At 46.2% G+C, this 21856-nt stretch overlaps 1 protein-coding gene across 1 annotated transcript in view; it reads right to left on the reverse strand.

The window, feature by feature from the left end:
* The window catches only part of hspg2 (heparan sulfate proteoglycan 2), a gene marked incomplete at its 5' end in the record, with an annotated part of 91034 nt that overhangs the window by 48965 nt on the left and 20213 nt on the right, over positions 1-21856 (reverse strand). The window contains 17 exons of the mRNA XM_080533187.1: positions 1-11; positions 257-453; positions 747-926; positions 1141-1304; positions 1616-1756; positions 2226-2383; positions 3311-3455; positions 4087-4218; positions 4383-4502; positions 4751-4930; positions 5516-5641; positions 6479-6517; positions 6836-7008; positions 7511-7569; positions 7914-8023; positions 18663-18728; positions 18962-19091. The exon at positions 1-11 is cut by the window's left edge and continues 137 nt beyond it. Coding sequence (XP_080389313.1) covers positions 1-11; positions 257-453; positions 747-926; positions 1141-1304; positions 1616-1756; positions 2226-2383; positions 3311-3455; positions 4087-4218; positions 4383-4502; positions 4751-4930; positions 5516-5641; positions 6479-6517; positions 6836-7008; positions 7511-7569; positions 7914-8023; positions 18663-18728; positions 18962-19091 — 2131 coding nt within the window. The remainder of the gene's footprint in view (positions 12-256; positions 454-746; positions 927-1140; positions 1305-1615; positions 1757-2225; positions 2384-3310; positions 3456-4086; positions 4219-4382; positions 4503-4750; positions 4931-5515; positions 5642-6478; positions 6518-6835; positions 7009-7510; positions 7570-7913; positions 8024-18662; positions 18729-18961; positions 19092-21856) is intronic.

Consider the following 21856-nt stretch of genomic DNA (forward strand, 5'->3'; position numbering starts at 1 on the left):
CAGGGGGACACCTGGGAGAAACACACATGTTGCTTAACCCCTCACCTCCCTCCTACCACAGAGATAATGCAATACAGTCAAAGGCCAACGTGGACATGACATAACTACAGTTTGGTGGTGCAAACTCCTGTACCTACATACACTATGGTGCATTTACAAACAACGATGATGCATTCATGGACTGTGTGTCAATCCCCAGATCCCACCCAGGTGTGTGTGTGTATGTGTGTGTGTGTAGTCTGGGGGGGGGTCTCACCTGCACTCTTCAACCTCCTTGGCGATCCCGTAAATGCCGAACTCGACGGTGGTGGTGTCCATGATGATGTCACTGAGCGCCACGCTCACCATGTGGTTGTCGTAGATGGTGCGGATGCTGAGGCTCTCCAGGTTGGCCAGCGTCATCAGCAGGTCCTCGCGGCTCACCGGACGGCCGTTGGACTGCTGCCAGTTTTCCTAAAACAACAACAACAACAACACTCAGTTCAATTCAAGGTTCAGCCAATGATCATCATACAGTCATGCAGCATGTAAGGCATAGACGGGTACATTTTGACTCATAGATAAAGCCACAGGTTCTTCCTGACCACAAGATTAATAAGGGCCCGTTTTTTTTCCTGGTCCAGGTCACATGAAAAAACTCCTGGCACTATTGAAAGGCAGACTTTGGTAGGGGGGTTATGTAAGTGAAATGGAGCGGCGGTATTTGTACGCATTTATGATTGACCGTGATTGAGAGACGGACCCACCTCAGTGAACTTGATCTCCTTCTGGTTGACGACTCTGGAGGGGGTGGGGCTGCCCCTGCGGTAGACCAGCCTGCGACCGCTCCCGACCAGGACCACGTCCGGCTTCTCCTCAGGCTCCGTCAGCCCGCGGGCCAGAGTGTAACGCACCTTGTACTTGAGGGTTCCTCCATAGGAGTCAATCTAAACACACACACACAAACACACACATCGATTCATTTATTTCAGTTTCATGATGATGACACGGAAAAGCGAGTCAACTAGTCTCTCTTGTGGGAGATGTCCATCAGCCTCACTGAGACTAAACTAACTAGTTACCTTAACTGTTTAAGGTTTAGGATTTAATTCCACAAACTGCTATACTGGACTGGAGTAATGTAGTCGTGAAAGGTTGCACCTTGTTGCCCAGGAACTGGCGGGGGAGGGTCCAAAAGGAGTCGAGGACGAGGAAACGACGAGATAAGTCGACCAGCTGGAACTCCTCCTCCTCAGCGTTAATGAGGAGCTGAGTGGAGGAGAGAGGAGGGGTGCCCGGCCGTGAGGGGTATGTCACGTTCACTCCTAAAAGAGACGGACGGACAGGGAGAGAGAGAGAGAGAGAGAGAGAGAGAGAGAGAGAGAGAGAGAGAGAGAGAGAGAGAGAAAAAAACAAGACAGAGTGTCAACAAACCAAGAAGCGCATTCCTTATTGTTTATTTCATGATTCAATTACCTTGTTTTACTTTCGTCATGCTGTTTGAAGGTTATGTGAACAGAAAATAAACATTTAAAAAACTGGCGTTCAGTAAAAACGTAATTTAGTGTAAACATTCCAATCAGTCCCATACATGTATATAGTATATATCAGTAGGCCTTCAGTGGTGGTTCAGTACCTTTGTAATCGTCCTCGTCTGTGAAGCGCAGGCCGATCTGGTTGCGGTAGCGCCCGGTGCTGTGGCAGGTTTTGGAGATGCCGGCGCAGAAGCACGACACACAGCGGCTGTCGATGCTGAAATGACCGTCGGGACAGTTTCCTGGCAACGAAGACGACAGAGAGGATGACAACACTGGATGGAAGGTGCACAGCGCACACGATAGACCTGACACTAGATAGACCTGACGCTAGATAGACCTGACACTAGATAGACCTGACGCTAGATAGACCTGACGCTAGATAGACCTGACGCTAGATAGACCTGACGCTAGGCATGTTTCAGTCTATTTACAGTCTTGCAGTCTAGTCATGCAACAGGCATTTGACATGCTCACGGGGCTTCCTCCTGACTACTGTACTTCAAAATGACGTCACAGCTAATACATGTTATAAAATAGCCCTCGGTGCTAGTGCATGTGCCCTGTATGTCCTAGGGCAGAGAGGGGATGTGTGTGTGTGTGTGTGTGTGTGTGTGTGTGTACATGTGTGTGTGTGTATGTGTGTGTGTGTGTGTGTGTGTGTGTGTGTGCGTGTGTGTGTGTGTGTGTGTGTGTGTGTGTGTACAGTACCATTGCCTGGTTTCTGTGTGAGGCTCAGTACTCCGTCAGGGATGCCAAACACCAGGCCCTTGGCGTTGATGGCCTCGCAGGTGTACGCCCCCTGGTCCGCCTCCTTGACGTCACGGATGGTCAGGGTTCCACGCCCGCTATCACTGGTCATCGAGATCCTAGGGACACAGAGATGACCGTACGTGTTCACGTATCACCGTCGAAATGTTTGTTGTCTTTTTATTGTTGGTTGTTGATGTATTTTCTGTTTTCATTTGGATTTGGTTTTCCCTGTGTATTGTGTATTGAGACGTCATGATAATAAACCTTTTTATTAAACATTGTTCTATTTACATCTCTTCTATTCTGTTCATTGTACTTTTCATTTAAAAAAAGGACAGCCATTCCACAGATGGATCGATTTGCCAAAACTGTGTTTCAAAACCATCGTCACCATAGCAAACCCCAGTTGAGACACACCAGTCTGTAGGGGGCTGTTATTGCACATGACGGAAAACACATTTCCAGAGGGAGGTCATGAACGGAGAGAAAAGCCACAGATATGACAGTAATTAAAAGTAATTAAACTCAGAAGTGTTTGAAAAATGAGTCATCCTAGCCAGGCTAATCAAATATGGCTGGCTGCTTATGTACTGTATGAACCTGAAACAGCAAGTCATGAAATTCTCTTTATGCGAGATTGACAAGATTGGACAGCGGACAAATACTGTGCACACTCACTCGTTTCAAAATCTTGATCATGGTCTGTTTCCAAGCCATTAAATGCAAGATTCATTTTCACATGAATGCACGAGTTAATCCCAGTATTACTTCCAGTAATAACTCATTCCACAGCTCAACAGTTTCTTACCACGTATGAAATCCAAGATAATCTAAGATACATATCATGCTTACGTAACAATACCAGTCTTCTAGGATCAACGGTTTGCCACTCTGAATTTGAGATACAATTACAGTTCATACATTGAGGTGGGTTTTTAACAGACTACAGTACCAGTCAAAAGTTTGGACACACTTTCCCATTGGGGAAGTGTGTCCAAACTTTTGACCAGTACTGTATGTTGGAGGGTTATGTTCAGACTCACCTGCCACTAACTGGGATATGGCCCCAGTTGAGCCTCCAGGTGATGATGGGAGTGGGCACACCCACCGCCGTGCAGCTGAAGGTCACTGTCTCCCCCCGCGCTGCCTGAATGGACTCTTCTGGTGGGCTGGTCACCGTGGGAGGAGCTTAAAGTGAAAGTGACAAGACACCAAGAAAGATGAGCACATTATTAGTGGCAAGTATGGGCTGTGTGATAAACATACACACGCATGCACGCTCACGCACGCGGGTGCACACACACACAAACACGCACGCACGCACGCACACACACACACACACACTCACACTCACACACACACACACACACACACACACACACCATCCCACGTAAGCCACAATTCCTAAAGGGCATGCATGACGTGTAGTATGGTGACTCAATCTCTTTAGTCAGAGGCCCCAAAATGTCTGAACGTCAAAGAATGCTACTTTGCCACAGACGGATAATTGTCTTTCAGTTCTTAGGATTTCGACAGATCACAAAAGCTCTGTGTCTCCGTTGGCACATTGTGTAGAAAGCCTGAGTCACACGGTATAAAGGAACTGAGAGGATGACTACAGTGTAGCGGAGAGGCACAGACAGACAAAAGGAGGGGAGAGAGAAGGAGAGAGAGAGAGAGAGAGAGAGAGAGAGAGAGAGAGAGAGCGAGAGAGAGAGAGAGAGAGAGAGAGAGAGAGAGAGAGAGAGAGAGAGAGAGAGAGAGAGAGAGAGAGAGAGGTGATGATGTTGTGACGGTACAGTCAGAGGCAGAGACTTACTGCAGCCATACTCATCAGAGCGGTCCGGGCAGTCTGGTTCCTCGTCACACTGGTAGCTGGCTGGGATGCAGGTATGGTCACTGAGACACACAAACTGCTCAGGGGCACAGGTGTCACCAGGACCTTTGGTGGCTGCAACGGAAGAGGGAGGGAAATAACGGTTCAGTTACTCAACATTTGGTTCGGTTTCCGGTGAGGGAAGAGTATTTCCTGACGACGATGTCCAGGTGCTGTCTGTCATATTGGTCTGGAAGAAGACGTCCCAGTGTCAAAAATAAAAGCGAAAGCAGACTCACGGCAGTCCGTCTCGTCTGAGTTGTCCTCGCAGTCGTTGTCTCCGTCGCAGCGCCACAGCTTGAGGGCGCAGCGGCCGTTCTTACACTTGAACTCGTTGGGCTCGCAGGGAGAAGGAGTGCCTGTGGAGATGGGAGGTCACATGTCAGGGGGGGGAGAGTGGTGTGTGTGTGTGTGTGTGTGTGTGTGTGTGTGTGTGTGTGTGCGGACAGGCGGGCGGGTGTGTGTGTGTGTGTGTGTGTGTGTGTGTGTGTGTGTGTGTGTGTGGACGGGCTTGCGGGCGGGTGTGTGTGTGTGTGTGTGTGCGCGGACGGGCGGGTGTGTGTGTGTGTGTGTGTGAGTGTGTGTGTGTGTGTGTGCACGCACTCACCACATCTCAACTCATCACTGCCGTCAGTGCAGTCTCTCTCTCCGTCACAGAGGTAGTCTCGTGGGACACACTGTCCATTCTGACAGGTGGCCTGGTCCAGTCTGCAGGGCCCTGGGGGGCTGGGAGGGAGAGGGGGCTTCTTGATGGGGGTGGTGGTGGGAGGGGCAGGGGTACGGGTCACTGGGCGTAGCTTGTCTGAAAACACAAACAAAGCTTTAAAGACCTTTCGTTAAGTCCAAGAGGCCCTGTTCAGAAACGAGCCCTCGACCCCTCGCCCTCGACACCCCTAGTGGAGATCTGAGGTTAGATCAGAGGGATCTTCTCTCCTTCGATCAGAGGGATCTTACTTCCGCCTATTCACGCCTTTGAAACTACATTCACATTCACATTCACATTCACATTCACATTCACATTCACATTTACATTTTTGGCATTTAGCAGATGCCTTTATCCAAAGCGACTTACAACGACTACATTTGTGTACGTAAGTAGTGAATCATCTATTCATCAGTCATCGCAAGAAAAAGTAATCTATGCTGGGGCAAGAAGCCATTGGCAGTCAAAATGCTAGAGGAAGGAAGATGTATTTATATATTTTTTTCTAATTATTATTAGACTAGTCAAGTGTCTAGGGAGTGGGAACTAAGGTTTGTAACTGGCAGGGTACAGAGACAAACTCCATTGAGCACCGACGTTACGTCACCATCTCACACCACTGCTAGGGCACCACTGCAGTGTTGTTGTCACATCTTCAATGCCACTCACCGCAATCCAGCTCATCACTCATGTCATTGCAATCAGGTCTGTTGTCACACAGGTATTCCAGAAGGATGCACCCCCCATCCCGACACGTGTGCTCATCCGTCATGCAGGGTCTGGGGTTGGGGATAACTGGGAGAGAGACGTAGGAGGGGGGGGGGGGGGGGGGGGGGGGGGGGGTGGAGGTCAAGGGTCAAGGGTCAAACATGCAGTGCAAACCAATGCTAGGGCAACTGCAGCACATCATTCTCCTGGTTAGATATCAGGGGGCCTTCCAGGGGGGTGATGCAGGTATCACCTTGGGGTTTGTCCAAGCTGGAACAGCTCACTGCAGGCCAGGCTTCCAATTACACACTGACTCTTGGGGGTACCCAATGACTTTTTTGGGGGGTGCCCGCCCCAACATAGATAATTTATACTTTTTAGGGAGAGGCCCACATTGACATTTCTTATTGATTTGTTATGGCGGTGCAGGCCCCCCACCCGCCCCCAAAATCCCCCCGTAATGGAACCCAGCTGTAGTCAAGACGCTCAATAGCACTCAATCAACTGCACGGTTGTTTCCGGAAAAAAAACGAAAAAAAACATCAATCATCATTCACGATGGATGAGGGATATAACGTAACCACTACAACATTGCGTATTGCAAGCCCTTCCCCCCCCCCCCGCCCCTGCAAATTGCGGTGCCAGATTCTGTGAACTCATGCCATGCAAAGATCCTCCACATTCCTGCGGGTGCAAATCCACAACTGTGTGCTGTGTGGGAACAGTTTCAGACGTCTGCTAAACACTATAGGTGCTTTCATAAATAGCATTCCTCACACTGCAGTTACACGCTAACACATTTCCAGAGAGGTGATGGTCGGTTGTCATCAGAAATGCCTCGGGTTCAACATTCTACAGGCGCTACGGTTCGGGTCTACGCCACCTCGGGCATTCACCATGCAGCAGGCGTGACGCGGTACAAACCTGGCGCTGCCATGGGCTCCACGGGGGGCAGAGTTTGGGCTATAAAACCAGAGAGACATGTTAAGGACACTACCTAACTCCTCACCTAGCCTGGTCGCTACTGTCGCAGACAACCCTCGGGCTAGCTTAGCTTCAATAGGAAATGATATTATCAGAATACTGAATTATGTTGAGTGACTCAACGAAATCCCTTCTGAGAAATGTACCGTACTGTAGTTCCCCTGACCATGTGAGCGTCCAGGATAATGCTAATAAAAATCCTCAGAATAGACACTTCCCCCAGTTAAGCACCGTATTAGATTGATAAACAGAACACATTTGATGATCTCTATGGGTCAGTGGCGCTGAGGACCTTACCTTCTCCGAGGCGTCTGAACTGGAAGCCCTGTACTGAGGTGACGTAGGAGGCGATGGCGCCCTCCTTGACCACAGCGTACAGCACGCTGCGGATCTGCTCGTCGTTGCTGTTGTAATCGGAACCCACGTCCAGCTCCACGAACACGTCCACGCCATCCTCCCTCACCATCTTCCTGCGGGGACCGCGAGGCGCGGGGAGCACAGAGGAGGTGAGGTGAAGGCCCGTGGGACAAAGGGAAATACTGAGGACAACGGTATAGTGTGTGTGTGTGTGTGTGTGTGTTGAGTGGTGTCAGAACAGTTTTCACAGAGGCATATGGGGAGTAGCCTGGGTGATACCTGAATGAGATAAAGTCAGTGTACTATGTGGTGATCCGTGGTAGGACCCACGGAGGCAGAAACAACACTGTGTGGCCATACTTGAGGAAGATTGGTGAGGTTATTTCTGTGTATTTAGGTGTTATCCTAAAACAAAAAATCATAATGGCTATCATAATCCCAGGTGGAGAAGGGTGGTATCCTTAATTGATAGGGGTTATCCTAAATATTCTAATCATAATGGTTATCATAATCCCAGGTGGAGAAGGGTGGTGTTCTTAATTGATAGATGTTATCATAAATATTCTAATCATAATGGTTATCATAATCCCAGTTGGAGAAGGGAGGTGTCCTTACTTGATCAGGACCACATTGACTGTTTGGATGCCTTTGATCCTGTTGTAATCTGACTCAAGCTGTAAGGGAGAAAACACTTGGATGAATACAAACAAACAATCGATCAGCATTTCGGGTCTAAATGTTTTCTAAATATGATCAGGTGTTGTTATAGCATATAAAGTATCGTATCATATTAGCCGTATATGGGCTACTATCATCTAATGCATACAGTACTGTATGTGCAAAGTCAACAATATAGCAGGTTACAGACATGGCGGAGGGCAGTGGAATGTGAGGTGTTAGAATCCTCTATTTGTCTGTGTAAAGTTTAGAGACCCTGTGGATAGGCCTAGTTGTGCGGCGACCTTTATTTAGCCAGGTAAGATGTGCTTTTGCCATAAGGAGCTGGTATAACACCTACCGTGTCTACCACTGCATCAGAGATCTCCTGGAAGGGGGAGGAGTAGATGTCCTCCAGCTCAGGCCCGTACACGATGGAGTCTGTGAAGTTCACCATGGCTCTGTAGTAGACTAGAAACAGACGGAGGGAGAGCTGTCAACGTTCAGCTCGACCGCAGAACGACATAACCACAGCGAACATTTATCCATTTGTCTGCTCGTTATGACACCGTCTGCCACATTTAGAGAGGATTTCCTTGTCCTTTAGTGGTATTATTATTCTCAAGCTCGAAATGAATTGAACTTGAATAATGTTTGGGGATAATTCCCCTCTCGGTCAAGGCTTTGGTTCAGTGTTTGGGGAAAGAAAATCGACGAGCATTGCTGTGGCTAACAGCCGAGCCACATTCAAATTATAGAGTCTATTTACGTATGTGAATTGTGGTCTGTAACTAAAACTGACAACTGCAATGCTGCACCGCACATACGCTCCAACATAAGCCACACGTGTAGGCGTGCACATGCACACTCATGCTACAAACAATATGCCCATGCAAATAGTTTTCTCTTTATCACATATGCGCACACACACACACACACACACACACACACACACACACACACACACCATTTTATTTTTACATAATTACACTACATACACACAGCAAACACACATGCTGTAAGCACGATCCTAGTACTATCCTAGCTTTTCTCCAGACTTCCAGAGAGAGAAGAGGTGATGACATCAGAGTACAGACATGAATGGACGCCCTAGGCAGCATCACTACTATGACAATGCCTGTGAATGATCCTGGAGGTGGGCCTCAACATTCCCTTCACATCCACTAAGTCAAACACACCAAGCAGGGCCGGGGCCGGCCTGCAGCAGGGCTTATACCTATGGACCACACAGTCTATGTTAGCTATCCTGATCTGGCACCCAGTAGGTCACCCTGGCCACAGATAGTATCATATCTTATATCCATATCATAAATGGTAATGATAATGTTTTCCAAGAAACACAAAGTAGACAACACCACGGCTCCTAGCGAAAGCAAAACGATCCTCTTCAGAAAGTTGCCCTTCGGTCTCCCATTGCCATTAGGATAATAATACGAACGGCGAGTAAAATTAATAATGGCATCTATCACAGGATACTCTAATGCACATCTATTCCTATCCAAGTCACACATCTTATCCCATACCACTCACAAATAATCAGCCTTTAAATAGCCCAGGCCTTGAAGACGCCCCATTCTCACTCTCCTGCCAACACCTTGTTGGGCTGAGCCTGCCAACTTCTGAGTTCAGGTTGGCTGTCCGCGCTAGGGAAGGAAGTCAATATTTGTGTTCTTTCTTACAGTCTGATGTTACTTGCCATGGCGATACTAAGGAGTCATGTTTTATGTGGGCATAGCCCTGGGGCCTCAGGTCTCACACATACACACATAGTAACGCACACATGCATGCACACACATAGAAACGCACACATGCATGCACCCACATAGAAAAAGCACACATGCATGTGCACACACACACACACACACACATACACACACACACACACACACACACACACACACGCACATATACACACACACACACCCCCCTTCCCTCTCCCTTTCTCTCCCTCTATAATTACATATCGCTAGACATGTGTGGACACTGACAGCATGCATTTATCAAGCTTTAGAAGTCATACTTAATTAAAAGTTTAATTCAGTGTGCCTCACACAAAGGCGGTACATCCATTGTGTTAAGGGTCTTATTGGGGTAGGGGGGGGGGGTTGGGGAGGACTGGGGAGAGCTGATTGCCATTCCAAACAGAGCTGAGTTTCCTCTAATTACACAGTTCTGCATTGGCACAAGGTGACCTGGTTCCTCTGAGATGCCTTCCCGTTTCCTCGTGAGGAAAGGCCTCATTTGTCGCAGAGTAAACTGAACCTTCGGTAGAAAAACGCACAACGAGCGGACTGTAGGCTACCGCAAGAAATGCAGGAATCAGCAAGAACCTGGAAGACAGTTGGCCTATCTGAGTAAGGGGGAAGCTTACAGGAATAGTCTATGTATGGCCCGAAAAACCGCACCAGAAGACGTGGAGGAACATCAAAAGGCCTCATCAAAGCGCCTCTTTTGAACCGCGGCTAATCTAATCACTTCAGTGGGCACCCGCCGCCGCAGAGGCAGGAGCGTCGCGGCCGGCAGCCTTGTCTCCTGTGAGCTCGCCGCTCTGATGACACGGCCCGGCCTGGCGAGCGCAGACCAGTCGGTCGGTTGCCCAGAATCCTTTTGATTACAGCATTGGGTTGCGCCCCGCTGCGAACAAGGCCTCCCTGCTCCACTCTCCGAGGCGGCAGTGCTTTCTACTCCTCCTCCTCCTCAACGGCCACCACTCACTTTTTCCATCGGGGGAAATCCCCCTGTCAAGGACCAACACCACCCAGGGCAGATGAAACCGAGAGAGAGAGAGAGAGAGAGAGAGAGAGAGAGAGAGAGAGAGAGAGAGAGAGAGAGAGAGAGAGAGAGAGAGAGAGAGAGAAAGAGTGCGGAGGGGGGAAAAAGGAGCCTGGAAAAATAGCATTCCAAACTCTTAATTCACAAACTTATTTAGCTATTAAAGCTGTGCAGCAGAACTGTGGTGGCTTTGTGAGGCGGGCCTCCTCTGAACACACAGAGGCCTGTGCAGGAGACAAAGACCTGATTGAGCAGTGCGCCCTGCCTGGCCTTTAAAGCCCAGCCGCTTTCAGCTCGACCTTCAACCCCCCCCACCCCACCCCACCCCACCTCGCCAGCCAGCGCCTACGGCACCGGCGCAACACGGAGGAGAGAGGGAGGGAGAGAGGGAGGGAGAGAGAAAGAGGAGAGAGAGAGAGCCCACAAGAACAAGGCTCAAACCGCATTACCCATCCCACCAGGGACCTGCCAAGTATGAGACCCTCCTTCTCCTCTCTCACTGCTAGGGGCTGAGATGCCATGGGGCAGGGGGCCACTTTCTCAGCTTTGACTTTCATGGAGGGGGACTACTTAACCCTGCTGCTGTTGGCCAGCCAAACAGCTCTGTTTGAAAGTCTGGTTCTCACTCCGCAGCTCCTGGGAATGACTTCTGGCCTTAATACTATTGGAGCCTCTTTGTGCTCTCCCCAAACACACAATATAAATGTCAAAAAAGCATTAATCTATGGCAGAACATTTCAGCTATACAATATACTGCCAAAACAATCTACGGCCAGTGATCCTTCAGTAGCAATGCTGTCATTATGCAAGACAGGCCTAATGTAATAATATGAAATAAGTGGTTTTAGTAGGGAAGATTAAACTCAGAAGCCATCTGAAAAACTGTAATGCTAACTATGTCATTGTTTTGAGGTGAAATCCCTAGTGTTGTCAATTCAGTAGAGGGGAATGGCATCTTTTACAAGATGGAACAACCCCATAATTTTCCATTGGCATCAGAAAACACTGAAGCCTTGAGAAAGAACGGAAAAAAACACTAGTTGGATTCCCAAACACCACCCGCCCAAGTGTCCCAGGAATGAGATCTTAGAGTGAATGTGGAAATGAGATTGCATAATGGAACAGAGCAGGTGTCAGGACTGTCTGCCAAGGTGATTTAGGAGAGAGAGGGAGGAATAGTTTGAGGACTTACTGTAGTCAGGCTGGGCTGGGCTCAGAATCTCCCCCAGAGGTGGAGGTTCCAGCAGTGGTGCTATGGCTAGGGGTGGGGGGCAAGGGCAGGGGCAGGGCAAGGAGGGCAGTAGTGTTGCGGAGGTGAGAGGGCAAAGAGAGGGGCCAAGGGTCAACAAGAAAAGTCAGACGAATCGGGGGGAAAGGACCATGTTAGCCAAGGCAGGTGCAGAAAGGTTAGGGAAGCAGAAGACAAAAGTGAGAGGGAAAGAGAAAGAGAAAATAGAAAGTGACCATTAGAGAGGTGATTTCTAGAAGAGTTGTCTCCACAGAAACAGGTGCAAAAGTGGTCAGATTTAAATAGCTTGCATGAGCTGTGAAGAGTGCAGAGCTTGTTGCAGTTGAACATCTAAATGCGTGTAGACCTATAGCTAAACACTTAGTGGAATACAAGAGAAATGATGTGAGAATTAATACTGTATGTATTTCCAATTATATATATAAAGTTGTGATTCATACAGGAGATTTTGTAATCCATCTACTGTACAAAGCTACAGAACATTCCTTTAGACCTAGTCTCTCAATGAGAGACTCAGAAGTGGGTGGGCAGTTGGTGTTTAAAATGAAACTACTAACAGGTAGTAGTATCAAACAGATATCACAAGCGAGCACACTGTTTTTAAATATAAAACTTAAAAGTCAAGCTTTTTATTTTTGGACTGTTGGACAGCTACATTGATCAGTCTCCAACTTCTAACTAACTAGCTAGCTAAGCTTAGCTTAACTCTAGGACAAGTGAGGCACTTTCTCAGGCTCAATACAATTGTGTCTTTCGCGTTCAGGGAAGATCCAATCACACTGGGTCTTTTATTCCAGTCTCCACCTCAGAATGCCAATAGAAGGATAATAGGCGTTAGATAGAGTGCATTGCCTGTGAAAATAGGCTACTTTGTACCTAATGACCATTGACTCACAGAGTTCAAAGTGTATGCCTGATAGCATACCAAGCTTTATTCAATCAATGACCATCTGTGTGAAAACACAGGACAGTCACATTGCATGACAGTCTATTGGGAAAGAGGTCAGGAGTGATCTCTTAGGAATGATCTCATTATATCACTGGAACAGAGGGGATATCCTTCAGACCGACCACACTTCCACTCTCTGCTTTTCACATTTTCTCTTTGAGAGATCCACCCTTTAAAATAGAGGCTTTCGGGGGGCGTCAACTGGGAGGGGGAACTTCCTGTTTTTGCAATAAGATGGAAGTGCAGAAGTTGTCAGTTTCTCACCAAGGCAAGGCACTGCATCATATTACACTGGGAAATGAACAATGATCTTTTTCTCTTTGTCTGATGACTCATTGCTTTGGTTAAATCACAAGACATGACATACTGAAATGTGAGGAGATTTGAGGAGGAGTGTGAGCTTGTATAGTGTAGAGTAGACCAAAGGCAAAGCAAGACTCTTAATTATGGGAGAGTTTACGGAGCATTTCTTGTCATCAAAATCGATATCCTGTTGCCTACTCTGCAATTGAGACATTTTCAAAATGATTACATTTTCTAACAACACATACCAATGCATAGTGATTGATTGATGCTGGAAACAAATCTGGATTTTTCTTCCACTAAGTAAGTAAATCACGTACATGGTAAAACCTTTAATAATGCTCCACTCCAGATCCTGTTTAAAGTCCATGTCATAAACCTGGACAGCCTGTCACTCCTATATAATTAGGCAAGTCTACTGGATGCAGCTGTTTCCCAACTGCGCACACAGAAACACATACGGGGACACAAAACTGAATTGCAGCACGTCTATGTACAGTAAAATATGCTACTGTGCGTGCATCTGCTTGGTAAAAAAGGTTTAGCTTAAGACAGTATGCTGATGCGATTATGTCTTAAAGGTTTTAAAGAACATAGCTCAAGCTCTTTTTTTCCAGTAAAGGATTCGAGAGTTAGTATAAATGTTTAGATGTTTCTGTCAGGAAACAGACAACAGAAAACATCCCCGTCCGAAAAACCGTTTGTGGGTAGTCAAGTTCATAGTGAACTGGCCTAATTAGTGTTAATGAAGCATCCGCAACTTCAAAGGCTTCTGAAATGTTGTGATCCTTGTCTGAATCGAATTGCCATGAAAGAAAAAAAAAAGAAAAAAAAGCGGTGGCTTAACTCTCCTTTTAAGTCTTCAGACGATTCACTGAAACAAAGTGTTTACTGTACTATCTGAAAGACTAAAGAAACACATAGGCCAACTCCAATTCTTTACCGCACAGAAGACAGTAGAATTAAGTGTGGTTTTTCCATTATTTTGGCCATTCTAGAGAATAATTGTAATTTATGTTGTAGATCTACCGGAAAGAAAACTGTTTAACTAGTCCTAAGGGGGGGGATTATTACTATAATAATGGACACTCCCAAGTGTGCGACAGGAAGCCCCTGACCAACGGTAATGCCCAATCAAAACAAACACTGCTCTGGTGGGACCTTGAGACAGTTAAAAACACAGCTGAACCAGTGAATAATGCTTCCTCATTCACATACTGTATTTTCATCTGACTTTTATTATAACATTTGTATCCAGTAACCTAGATATCTGTTCTGGTTAAACTAACATTAGGGATATGCCCATATCAATAGATCATCAGAATCTCCTCTACTTAATAATTCAAGTTTAAAAAGCATTTCAAATATCAACAAAATGTTGCACTCTTGTGTATAAAGCACTGAACGGCTGTTTCCTAAAGAGGAGAGGGAAAATCCACTTCACCAAGGCAACACTTCTGTTATTGGCAAAACACAGTGCAGCCACATTAAAGGAGCACGGCTCCAGTCGATGAGTAAGACCATTCATACCGACACAGAAAAGTGATTCGGGACACAACTTCGGGAGTCTTTTGGATAATGACAGTGAACTATTGACCATTGGAGGAGAAGAAATTCTCTTATCAAAAGCTAACACACCAACTATTCTGAAAAAAGTTTTAACTCTGACATGGCCAGTGTCCTTCAATGCTACGTGTTCCTTCCCCTTATCTCTCTTGAACAAGATGAGCTGTTCTTAAGACCGACCAGTTATACTATCTCATATACCTCCCTCCCTTTCCTTTCCTTTCCTTTAGCACTTTCTGTGTTCTGCACCCCTCTGTCCATGACGCTGGCGAGTCTGTGACCACCTCCAAGAGGGCCAGAGCACAACAACAAAGAGCCCCACCAAAATAACTGCAGCTGCTGCTACATGTCCTTTTCCCCCTCAGTGTAACTATCTGAGAGCCCAGGCTGACACACACTACTGACACACACGTCTCACCAACTGTCCACCCCATGAGAAAGGCCTCAATCCTGGGTGGCCCTGTCTGTCTGTCCGTTGACCCCCCACCCTGCCCTCCCAGCCCTCGGCTGCACTGTCAGACAGGGATCATCACAGTGATTATTATCGTCTTTTGTTTCAACATCTGTCCTGCAAAAAGGACTGATGAAAATAATAATCATGCAGGATTTGTTTTTCCGATAAAAACCCACACCAGTTCATTCGGTTCTGAACAGTTGGAGAATGGATAGAGTTGGTATTTTAGAAGTGAATGACACACTACCGATGAAGTCCTCTAGGAGGTCCATTTCATCAAGGACAACAGGGGTGGTATCATGAGAAACTTCCCATATCTGACATGACCCCTATGTTAAAGCAAACTTCCTGGTAGACTAAATAGGCCACATCTCTCCTCTTAGCGACATGAAAATGAAAATGAAGGTTTGGTGCAACTATTCCTCATGCCTTTTAGACTCAAAAATGAATCAAGGGAGATTGATTATGCTACTTTGAATTGTTTTTGACATGAATACAGTTTGCTTATACTGAAATGTCAAACAGTATTTACAGATATATCATGTACTGCTTTCAGGTAACAAATCAAATACTACAATGTGAATATTAGAAATATTGAATTTGTTCAATAAATATAGTCTACACAGACAAAGTCATCTCTGATAAAATGCCTTCACCCAAGGACAAACATACTACGGCAGTCTGGAGATATAAATTCTCAAGCCTCTGATCCAAAATTAGCGCTGGGAAGAACTACTGTAGTAGGAGGGCCTCTGGCCCCACTCTGACCACATCTTCACAACACAGTGCACACATGGTAACCTTTGTTTCTGGGGCTCCTAAACAAAGTGGTCAATACCCAGGGTGCTCTGGGAAGAGAATGTAAGAGGGCCTGTGAGACAGGGGAATGCCAGGAGATGAGAGATTGGCTGGAAGACGTCTCCCACACGACTCTATAGAGATATGCCAGAGGGGTCAAGAGAAAAGGTTGGGAGGACATAGGAGGAGCAAGCTGAACAGAACCTCCATATCTGCAGACAAGATTACGGTCTATGATTACAGGCATGGACCAAAAGACAATAGACAAGAAGAGGATGAAAATAGCTTTGACAACACTTGAGATTCCTAATGTTTTTCACAGCTTCAAATGCCAGTCTCTGAGACTGGGATGTGGAAAAGCTTTAACATAGCAACACAACAGGATGTGCTTCCTAATGGCTGCAAAAGTGGCCCCTACTTCCATCACTCCACAACAATATTCAAGGGGGAAGGAAGGCGAGGGCCTGCGTTCACAGTCCACTGGACATAGAGACTCAGCACTGCGTCCAGACCTATCCAGGAAACCAGTGTTCCTTCCCAGCTGCTGTCATGTTAAAATCTAAATATGGAACTGTGAGCAGAGCAGACTGCCCCTCCACCAAAGCCATGAAGAGCATATTGCTACCATTAAGACATAGTCACTAGTAAGAATAAAAAGAATATGTCAGTAATGGACTAGTCATGCTACATGATGTCACTTCATATTTTAGTCTCAAAGTAACACTGAACTGTTTCAGCAGAACTTCCTGATTTACTCTAAGAAGACTCTTTGGTAGAATCAACAAAGGAATAAGTAAATAACCCAGGTCATTTTCTGAGTTTTCAACTTCCTCTTGTACTTGAAGAACCCCCACCAAATCTGTAGGGACCGTAAGGTTAGTGATCCAAACTCCTCAGTGGGATTTGGCTAAGGTCTAGAAACTTCAAACCAACACCCCTGCCGGTGGATGTTCCACATTATTACGTCATCAAATAATTCTTCTCTACACTTCAGTTGTACAGCTACACTTCCATTTCGGAGACAATGCTGTAAGATAGCATTACATTATTACAGTAATCTCTGTTCTGCAAATGATGGGCGCTAGCAGATTCACATGGTCGTATGGCTTCACTCAATTAAATGTGAAACTCCATGTACAGTAGCATTTGTATACTTGGATGTCGTGCTTGAAATCTGGCCAGGGGTCTAACCAGTTCCCCTGTTTAGACATGTGGAGATACAAACCAAAAGTAATTTAATAAAAGGAGGTGTGTAGGCTTTTAGGCTCCCTTCACTGTATATATCCAGCCATGGCTCATTGCTGTGCTATTTCTGTGAGCAAAGCACATGCTATGCCCCTGGCCGAGCTCTGATGTCACTCTGTAACGCTGCTACCAAAACAATTATTCCTCCATGATGTAATGAGCTACACTTGCCTGCCAGTCGACACCGTCTGGCACCAAGGACAAACTAAGAACCTGCAGCCATTAGAGTCGACTTGTTCTTCACAGAAGTTGAAGGATTTACTTTGACTGGTACTAAGGCTTATGGTCACTTTAGACTTAGGTCAACTTACTGTACTGTTACTGCCTGATTGCAGTGAGACAAGTAAGATGGGAATATAAACTAAACTTTGTCTGTTGCACCTCACAGCATTGCATGGATCAAGCAGCCATATGGGGACAGCAAACCGTTCAATTCATGTACAGTATCATGTGTATTAGATGTACACTGTGCCATTGTCATTTTATTGGCAATTACATGCATACAAACATACCGCACAGCTACAAACAGCTTTGCTGAGGCAATCTAAGGGAAAGATCACAAGATCATCTGGTAGCCTCGATTTGAAAACAAAGGAAGGATTGACGGTCAACATGCATGGCTGGTGACAACACTAATGGTAAAGTCAAGTACAGTAGCATAGTCAAATAGACTAATAAAGAATTCCATACATTGCCTACAGGATGTCCTGCTGTCCACCCCTGGCTAAAGAAAGCTCTATAGGTGGGGACATGTAGCTTTAACAGGAAAAAGGCGGAGCTGCAGGTATACTGGCTATGTTTGACTAACATAGAAAATGCTGTTTCTCAGTCACACCCATCACTCACAATTTAGCAAGGTATTTATTCATTTCACCTCAACCGGGCTTCTATAAAACCTAGCCGCACATACTATAAGTACAGAATTGTGTTCAAATATATTGGCACTTAAGTAAAGATCCTTTGAACGTCCTGTTGGCACCTACAAATCTCAAAGGGGTTAGCTAGCACAGAATCACGGGCGGGGTGTGGAATGCAAAACAAAGGTGTTTGCACTGTCTGCCACAGCTTTTATAGTTTATCTTCTCCTTTCATGTGCGGTATTGTGTTTTCACCTCTGCCGCTGGATGAAAAGAAGAAAGGGGAATGTTTACATCTGAGAAACTGTGTTATGACCAGGCTCAGTGCTGGGGGAGAGAAAATACATGGTGCAGCAGGATGTGGAGGAGACACCATTCAGAGTCAGACACACATTTACTCTGGTGTGGATGCTTCCAAACACACACAGACACATACACACACACATACACGCACACACACACACACACACATCGGAAGTCATGATCAAAGATGAGGACGATATAGAAGTATATGCCAGAGAAACTCCAGTGATCTCTCTTCAACAGACAACAACAAAGTTGGAGAAAGCAGGGAGAGACATTCCACTGCCAAGTGTTGGTTCGGTTTCAAAAAGGATTGTCAGTATAATTAACTTTTTAATTACTGGTAATTACGGTTGAACTTAATTTCCTATCAATGTAACCAGGAAGTCCCTTGAGAAAAGAAATAGCTTGATAGAAAACATATAATTAATTGTGTCTAAGAGGCTGTCTACTCTTTGTCCAGTTATTGGCCTAACACCAATTTAGATTTAATCACTCACTAATCTGTCCATTTCTGAGACAAGTGAACCCAGAAATAAGGCCTAGGAGAGAATGCAAGGATAGACAGCATAGAGCCCTGTCACTGGTCCTACCTGTGGTTGTCTCAGTGACAGTTGTGGGCCATGGAGTGCTTCCGTCCTCCTCTCCACTTGGCAGGTCTGCAGAGAACACAAACGTACAGTAGAGGTGTGGTGAGCGTGGTTCAGCTGTAACGTAAATCTGAAGCATGGTGCTGAATGGCCTCTATAAAACAGTGCACCCAGTGGATTCATTGTGCGCTTATGGGGGAAGAAACTAGTTAAGAAGTTACATTGGGTATGGGTGGTACCCCCGTGACATGATTACATTCTTGTGCATGTTTCCTGCAAGGAGACCCCGTTCCATGTCTCACCTCCAGAAGCTTCATCTGCAGCGAAGTCTTCGTCGTCGTCCAGGAAGCGCTGCGACCTCTGGACACTTTTCTCTGCCTCCAGGTCCTCCGGCAGAGGCACTTCTCCCCACACCTTGGAGCTCTGAGCCACCTGCAGCAAACACAAAGCAACACGATTTATAGGGGTTGAAGTCTCTAGGAACATGGTTACACCCTACTCGCCAGGGAGAGCAAGGAAAACACACAGGAAACAGTGTGTTGGGATATGTTTTGTTTGAATTAATTATCTAGGCGAACTGTAATAAATCTGTTTAAGTATGGTCTAAACTCCATCACTCCGGGCTACAGAATTTGGCAGCATACCACAATTACTCGTTTACGATGGGCTACTTCCGAATGGATCAGGAAGCCCACGATCGTGGAAAGATTCTTAAAAAACATCCTCAGGTGATGTGGTGATCAACACTTTTCTTGTCAAGTGAAAAGAACGATTGCCTGCTAAGCCAAGAAAACAAGACTTCAAGGTGTGAGACAGTGTTTGTCTCAGATTTAATGATAGGCTGGTCACTAATAGAATAGTAGGGAGACTACAACTGGTTTGGAAGACTACAACTTTTGTCATTTCTAAAAGGACAATGCTAGCCCAACAACCCCCATGAAACTCTTAAAGAAGAGACGAAGAGCTTGGACAGCTGGTCTGATGATATCTGACCATGTGGATTATGTCATGGTCAGTCATGCCTGGCAAGGCCCCTGTCCACCCCCACATCCCTCTCTCAAAATATGTGCTAGAGTGGAGCCCTGTGAGGGTTAAGCTCTCTCTCTCTTACCATCCTGCCCCTCTGTCCAAAACCCACCTTTATGTTTGCATACTTCCCTGGCAGGGTGCCATCGTTGGGCATTTCCAGTTGGCATGGCACGCCAGTTCCCATTTCCACCAGTCTCCGTCATGGCAGAGTTTCCCATTTAAATGGCTCCAGCTAATAAATAACATGATCTCTCCCCCAAATCCCTCTCTCCCCTGACTGAACACCCCTACAACAACAATCCCGGGCCTTTTTCAAAAGGAAACTGCTGACAGGACAGATTCTTTTCACTGGAGCCAACCAACCAACCGTTGGTGTGATCATCTCCTGCTTCCCACTCTCTTGGGACGGGGTCCTCTGGACAGGCAGAACTTTGCCATCCTGGCAAAAACACCGCCCCCCCCCCCCTCCCTATAGAACAATGTTTGGCAAGAAGAATCCAATATGTTGAGAAAAACACAATGAAACTCGGAATAGGTGCTTCATCAATTGATAAGAGAATGTGATACCAGTCTTGGAAACACAATGGAAGGTAATTTGACTTTAATTTTTTCACTTCATGGGGCAAATAGCTAGAGTGACCTCTGCGACTCAATCTGGGCGTTAGGACATGTCCACTGTGTTGCAGATATCTCCTCCAGATAGAAGGACTTGCCCTGCACTGCAATTTTCCTTACCGCACCCTACCCAGGGGTCATAGGCTTGAGAGGCTCACCAGCCAGAAGCAACAATCAGCAACACAGTAGGAGTGTTCAGTCAGCAACACAAACACACACACACACACACACACACACACACACACACACTTGGGCAATGTGTGAGAGTAACTGCATTCCAACACAAGCACAAACACAAACACACACAGACGCACGCACGTGCACACACACACACACACACACACACACACACACTCACACACACACACACACACACACACACACACTCACACGCACACACACACTTGGGCAATGTGTGAGAGTAACTGCATTCCACCCTGGGTGGAATCCGACTGTTTACTTTTGAATTACTCTTTTAACAATGCCAAATGTTTGCCTTGCTAGAATGTCAATGGAGTATAGACAAAAAGGGTCAACAGATTCTAGGGGTATTGAGCGACAGGTGATGCCACATAGAAGCCTGAAGACATCCCTTAAGTTTGCCCAGCTGTTGTTGACTGTACTGGGGGAGAATTCCAGCATTTTGTCTCCGTGAACAATCAATGAGTAGCAGAGGCAGAACGATCAGGAACAGACTGAGAAAACTGAAAGACGTCAACCAAGATCCCATTGGAGAATAGCACTGTCAGCTGTCCTGGATGTCTACTGCCAAAGATCTGCTGTCATCCCCACATCCAGACAGATGTGTGCCTATGAGATGGACTGTAAACCTTACAGAGTACACAATACCACCCCCCCAACACACACACACACAAACACACACACACACACACACACACACACACACACACACACAAACACACACACACACACACACACACACACACACAAACACACGACTCCAACATTCCCATCCCTGTCATGTCCCTGTGATAGCCAAGGCCTGTCAAGAACATTGTGAGAAGAATGTTTCAGGGGATTCATTTTGCCCACTCATTCTATAAGCCTACTAATGCAGCTGCAGGACAATCTGTGAGAAACATCTTCAAGACACAGCTGACTGAGCACTGAAACTAGCCGAAGCTCAGAGTGCACCTCATACAGTACATTTCATGGGAGTAAGGCTTCTTTTTTTAAGTAGCTTCTCTACATTTCCAATTTGTCGTTACAAAGTTGCATTTCAAACCTCTCCTGTGTATGCTGCAAGCCAGTGGCTTGGACTGCATAACTTTAGTGCTCCAGATTGGAGAAGCATAACACAAGCTACATTCAGATTTTTTTTTTTTTTTTTAAGAGAAAACTCTCAATTCCACAATTCTAACAATATCTCCTTTAGACATGAGGCTGCATTTAGTTCTGAACAGGAACGGAATGTAAACTGTTTAGCATTAAGTGGATGAGAGCTTGACACAGGCTCTTCCCTGCCTGCTTGCCTGCCTGCCAGCCTCCAGCCTGGTGAACAGGACCACCTAGCACTACCAGGCACCAAGGCC

This window comes from Nansenia antarctica (genome assembly GCF_963989245.1).
Source record: "Nansenia antarctica genome assembly, chromosome: 6".
NCBI classification, from domain to species: Eukaryota; Metazoa; Chordata; class Actinopteri; order Argentiniformes; family Microstomatidae; genus Nansenia; species Nansenia antarctica.